This window comes from Lactuca sativa, chromosome 9 (genome assembly GCF_002870075.4).
Source record: "Lactuca sativa cultivar Salinas chromosome 9, Lsat_Salinas_v11, whole genome shotgun sequence".
In the NCBI taxonomy this organism is placed as follows: domain Eukaryota; kingdom Viridiplantae; phylum Streptophyta; class Magnoliopsida; order Asterales; family Asteraceae; genus Lactuca; species Lactuca sativa.
The window spans coordinates 52,445,453-52,451,975 of record NC_056631.2 but is presented as its reverse complement, the minus strand read 5'-3'; the positions used below and the strand labels follow the sequence as shown (position 1 = coordinate 52,451,975).

At 32.1% G+C, this 6,523-nt stretch overlaps 1 protein-coding gene across 1 annotated transcript; it reads left to right on the top strand.

Annotated features, from left to right (window-relative positions):
• Positions 1–1,356: 1,356 nt before the first annotated feature.
• Positions 1,357–3,960, top strand: LOC111921221 (cytokinin riboside 5'-monophosphate phosphoribohydrolase LOG5). The gene is made up of 7 exons (XM_023916795.3): positions 1,357–1,616; positions 1,912–2,009; positions 2,100–2,130; positions 2,213–2,312; positions 2,939–3,009; positions 3,204–3,347; positions 3,644–3,960. The coding sequence occupies exons 1-7, from the start codon at positions 1,509–1,511 to the stop codon at positions 3,740–3,742; spliced, it is 651 nt and encodes a 216-aa protein (XP_023772563.1). The 5' UTR covers positions 1,357–1,508; the 3' UTR covers positions 3,743–3,960.
• The last annotated feature ends 2,563 nt before the right edge of the window (positions 3,961–6,523 follow it).

Here is a 6,523-nt window from a genome sequence, read left to right as displayed (position 1 = left end):
GTGCCACTAAAACTAAAGAGAAAATTATATAGGAGCTATAAGGCCAACTTTTTTGTATGTGTCCGAATGTTGTCCGATTAAGAAGGAACATGAGAGTAAAATGAAGTTTGTAGAAATGAAAATGTTGTTGTGGACATATGGTAAGACATTTGTTGGATATGATATCGAGCACGTCAATTAGGAATTCATTGGGTACGACGACGTTCATCTAGAAATTAAGAAGGAAGACTTTATTGGTTTAGACATGTCCATAGGAGACAACTGACAACTTATGTTAGGAGAGTGGAGTCGATTACTGTCGAGGGAAAGAAGATGAATGGTCGGTCGAGTAGTAAGTGAGAAGATAGCGTGTGGTTAGACTTGAAAGAGTTAATACTTAGAGAGGACATGATCTCAGATATGAGATATGAGAGTGTGGAGACTTTGAATCAGTGTAGGTAGTATTACATATCTAATGCCTACCTTTGTTTTTTGTTTGTGCTTTTTGGCCATTTTTAAACAAATTATTTTTGTTTCCCCTCCACTCATGGATATTTATTCGTTTATTAGCCTCTACTCAAACATACATTACTTTATTATTTTTAGCTGGTTAACGTTTCGTATGCAAAAATCTTATGCAGGGAAGTGTGGACGTAGTTACAAAAAAAATTATATATGGAAGTAGTCTCCCAATCTTACTGTAGGGGCTGCTGACCATCTCCCTCTTATCCTATTTATATGAGATTGTCGAATGTTATAGTTGTCATTATACTAATCGGGTCTATTTTAAATTAATGTTACATATTTAAGTTTCACCCTCAATACTCAATAGGATGTATGTAATCTTTGTCTTTTCGCACAAACACTAACATACACACGCCTCAATCTTGCCGTATAAACAACGATAGTTTTGTTTTTATGTGCTTTAAAATATTGTGGTTTGAAAATTAGATAGTTATATGGTCTTATCTATTACCGTTATAACAAATAGTTAATGATACTGAAAAAGATGAAGTGCTATGTATATATATTGCTGAATAGTAAAAAAATTCCAAAAACTAATCCGATAATCCAAGTTTGGTTAAACTATGTTTGTTTGGAGATAAGTAAAAAATCGGTTTTCACTGGTATTATCAACTCTGTAAATATCATATTTACTAATCTAAAACCTAAAGTTTCTCTTATTCATGTAAAAAAAGGGTATTCGGCATAATATACACCATGGAATTATAAAATAAATAAGATAACTTGTGACATTTTCTCTCTGTAAATTACCATTTTGCCTCTGACCTACGTGGCCCAACATAATTCAAGAAGTCATCCCAATTATATCATTATTTGGTTCTTCATCCTTTATATAAACCAACCCACCTTCCATTATTCCTTTATTATTCCAAACACTTTCCACATTCATATTCAAAGCAAAAAAAGAAGTACCCCAAAAATATTGGAAACACAACTAGAAGAAGAAGAAGAAGAAGAAGAAGAAGAAGAAGAAGAAGAAGAAGAAGAAGAAGAAGAAGAAGAAGATGGAGGACATAAGATCAAAATTCAAAAGTGTATGTGTTTTCTGTGGTAGTAGTGCTGGTAAAAGAGATTGTTACAGAGATGCTGCTCTTGATTTAGGCCAAGAACTGGTACTTGACCAACCTACCCTTCATCTTTTCAAAATTCCAGTTTTACCCTCCTCCATATATATACATGTCTATATGTATATGTAAATGCATGTTATTATGGTTTTTGTTATAAAAAGAATCTTTGTTTATGGTGGAGGGAGTACCCGGTTAATGGGATTGTATTACCAACTTGCCCTTCATCTTTTTAAAATTCCAGTTTTACCCTCCACCATCTATATCTATGTATGTATGTATGCATGTATATATGATGTATACATGTATTAATGTTAATTAATATTTGTTGTTCTTTATGAAGGTGAAAAGGAAAGTGGATCTTGTTTATGGTGGAGGGAGTGTAGGGTTAATGGGATTGGTCTCACAGGAGGTTCACCGTGGTGGTGGCCATGTTTTAGGGTAATACATATAGTGACTAATTACCTTTTAGCCCTTCAAAGCTTCAATCTTTTTTTTTTCGTTGAAAATAATTATTCTTTATATTTTCAGGATTATTCCCAAGACTCTCATGTGCAAGGAGGTAATGAACTAGTGTTTTCTTTAAAAATGTATATTAATTTTAAAAAATATATTATTTATTCTTTATTAATATGTATTTGCAGATAACAGGTGAAACAATAGGAGAATTAAGAGTCGTATCTAATATGCATCAAAGAAAAGCTGAGATGGCTCGTCATTCTGATTGTTTTATTGCCTTACCAGGTTCCATCTCTCCCCACGATGTTTATAAATTATGATTAAAATACAACTAATTATATGCCTTATAATTTATAAATAAAGCAACAAAGGTGATGATGAATATATATTGAATTTAAATATACTTATAACTTACTAATCAAAATGATAATTTAAAATTCTAAATAAAAGTTTTAGAATATTTGTAAGCATTTTAAAATTTTGATGATTTTCGACCATTTAAGCAAATAATAATTTAAACCATATATGATTTCAGATATTACCTCTTAATGGACACATTAAAAATAAAATTCCAATGCAAGTTGACGTATTTCGATTTGTCTTTAGGACAAGTCGAAACTGGTTGACCCAACAAACTATTTTGCATTTTTATAAGAGTTTATAAATAACTTGTACATTAAATATACTATAAAAATTATTATTAAGATAACGACAATCTTTTTTTATTATTATTATGTATTATTGTTTTGGATTTCGTCAAGTTCATCCTTTCTATAACATTTTATATCGATAGATCGAAAGTCTTTTAATCTATACTTTTCCATTTTTTATATAATGTATAATATGTTCACAAAGGTTTTTAATTTTTGAATAAATAAAGATTTCTAATTTTTTTTAATAAATATTTGTAGGTGGATATGGAACATTGGAGGAATTATTAGAAGTTATTACGTGGGCCCAACTTGGAATTCATGACAAGCCCGTAAGTAACCAAACCACATATGGAAAAAAAAATATTTCCCTTTGTCTTTTTTTTTTTTTTAATATTTGTTTTCATTTAATTTTATTTTTTATATCGAAATACTAAAATGCCAACATGCAACATGTTTTCATTATTAGGTTATACAAGGTAAATAATTAATGACTTAATACATACATACTCAAACATCTTAATAGGTGGGCTTATTAAACGTGGATGGTTACTATAACTCGCTACTTACATTCATCGACAAAGCAGTCGATGATGGTTTCATCATGCCAGCTCAGCGCCACATCATTGTCTCTGCTCCAAACGCAAAAGAACTAGTACAAAAACTTGAGGTGTGTAAACAAACATTTTCTTTGTAGTGTTTTGGAGCACAAAATTTTTAAATAATATATAAAAAAGAGTCATGTATTGAGTTTTTATAAACACTAAAGTCACTTTTTATAAACTTCGATATCATTTTTTTACTCAAAATCTAGAAATTCCAAAGTGAAATTACGTACGAACTAATTGATACAGAACTCAACTTGATTATAGCTCTGACAGTGTTACCTTTATAGATAGACTATAACGATTGTACGGTACAAGTGACTAATGCATTGAAGGATGTGGTGTGTGTTTTTTATTGCAGGATTACGTCCCGATGCATGATGGTGTAGTGGCAAAGGCGAGATGGGAAGCTGAACAAGTGGAGTTGAACTCATCTTTGCACTCTGAATTAGCTAGATGACGAATAACAAATTTGGACATGCTAATTGCCTCCATAGTTTTTTTCTTTTTTTTTTTTTTTTTTTTTTGGTAAAGTTTCTAGGAAGGGGTGAAATTGTAATTAGTGTGCTTCCTAGAGATCCCTTTGTATTCATTTGAAAGAAGTGGAAGGACAAATTAGTCAGTTTAGATTCTTTTGTTATTAAGTAAATACAAAATGAAAATTAGTAAATTATCCAACTTTTATATATTTTCTGAAATGATTATAAATTCTTAAATGAGGCATTTCAGATTTTGATGATACATATGTTTGAAATAGTACGTAAAGTAGAAAAGGAATTATGAAAAGCACTAAGAGGAGGATGTGGCAAAACCATTATATTTAAGGATAAATAGTCAATACTATTGTTCTTGTTGGATAAAATGATTTAAGACTCTCCAAAAACCTCTTCGATTTTAGAGGATGTATGCAACAATCATATAGTACTCTCTCATAAACACAATGATAATAATCATGAAGATGTGAAGAAAGCAATTTACCAAGATACGATGATAAAACACATGTATTTATAGTCGAAAATTCCAATAGTTACACCATTTTGTGAAGGGTTGCACTAATTCTCAGAAATAGTTTTACAAATTTTTTCCCACGAAAAATAACTAAAAAAACTACAACCGATACTTACAAAAAGTTAACAGGCCATTAAGTTTTTGGACCAAAATGTAAGAAATTTTTAATTGCAAGTGCAAAAGGTGCAAGATGTAAAAGTGCTAAGTGCTAGTTTTTTATTATATTTATGTAGTCCATCAAATATATAATTTTGACCAACACCCCCTAGACCTATCCCCTTTAGTCCCTCATAGTCACGATTTAAATATTTTAGTGGAGCTTTAAGAAATTCATTAAGTGTTTCTTCACCAACCTATGTAGGATTTGTTATTAAAGCAAAATAACGAACATTTTACCTAAACATGTGATAAATACTATATTTACTTTGACAATCCCCCACTTATATAGGATTTATCACCAACATCCAACTAATAATGCTTAGATTAAGGTAGCTTTCGCTTTGAACCTTAACTTAGCGCTTACCTCTCAAATAATCCAACAGAAAATGGTGGCTCAAAGTGTTTGAACCATGATTCCATGAGTTTCAAGAGAGATAACACACATGACTAGTCAGTTTATGTTCATGAATAAGGGAGCACTTTTATGGCCATGCGTTCATCTCATATTCAAATAACCTACAAAAGCAAATAAGTTAATGCATGTGCTAAAGGGGCACCACTCTTTGTGTCTACATATGTGAAGCTCCATGAATGACCAAATGAGTACTTCATTAAGAGTATATAACTCACCCTACAGAAGTACTCATAACTTAATAAACTAATGATCAACACCTTGTTTTTACCATATTGAACCAAAAAGTAGAATTGGATGCTAGTAAAGGCTATGTTTCTATTACGACTAACTTCTATTAAACGTGGTTCAAATCCATATCTCTTATAGTTCCAAATATCATGTCTCTTTCAAGAATTTTGGTAAATAGATCCGCTAAAGTTCTACAAGAGCGCACATAAACAACAATTATAATTTCATCAAAAATTAAAAATTAATTGTTTCACATAGACATGTCTAAGACTAATATATAGAGTAAATTACATGAATCGTCCCTTGTGTAAGTGCTAAAATGCACGTTCGGTCTCTATTTTTAAAAATTAACTCGGACCGTCCTTAGTTTGGTTAAAAATTATATGTTTTGTCCCTGACAGGCATAAAATGACTATTGCTATTTTCTATTTCTTTATCATTTTTGAATATTTACTTACTATTCATAAATTAAAAAAAATAAAATATTATGATTTATAGTTTAGTGGGATCCACCACCTCTCACAACCCCTCTCTCTTCCCCTCCACCCCCTTCTTCACCAAGTACCTTTTCTGCTACAACCACCACCCCTCTTTTCCGACAATACTGCCACCTCTGGTAGTTAAATCTCAGCCACGAAGATTACTCCCCCCCCCCCCCCCCCTTCTGAACTCGTCATACAGACACAAACACACACTACGCCAAATTTGTTCTCCAATAAAATGCAAAACTGTTTTTCATCTTAACATGATATGGTTGATACCCAGTTGCTTAAATCTGTTTATTTCTAATTATTGTCATTGATAATAGCCAACCATTTATTTGGAGTCCAAAAATCAGCTCTAACAAAGAAAATAGGTAATACCTTAAATCTAAAACTCAATCTGTAGAAAGAAAGAGAATGATAAATGATTTAGAAAATCGATTTGAGTGTTACAAAGATCGATAAGCAGACACCGATTTCAGAAAATTAACCCACCACCACTACACTAACGACAGATTCTTCATTGGGTTGTAAGCTCATTTTTACTACGGTAAACGGATTCATCGGGTTGTCGAAAACCATAGAAAACACCACCAGCTACGTTGGATTTACCAAATATGCGTTTATTTTGTTCACCTTTGGCATGGTCTTCTCTCTCTCTCTCTCTCTCTCTCTCTCTCTCTCTCTCTCTCTCTCTCTCTCTCTCTCTCTCTCTCTCTCTCTCTCTTTCTCTCTCTCTGTAGCTCCGACGATGGTGGTGCACAGGTGGAGTGAAGTGACAGTCTTCTCTTTCTCTATCTCTCTCGATAGCTCCGATGACAGTTTTGGTGGGTCTGACGACCCATCTCTCTTTCTAACTCTTTTGAAGATGAACTGATGATGAAGGATTAGGGTTGTTATGGTGTTGGTCTATTGGAGATGGAAATCTAGGTCAAAATAAAGAGGAAAA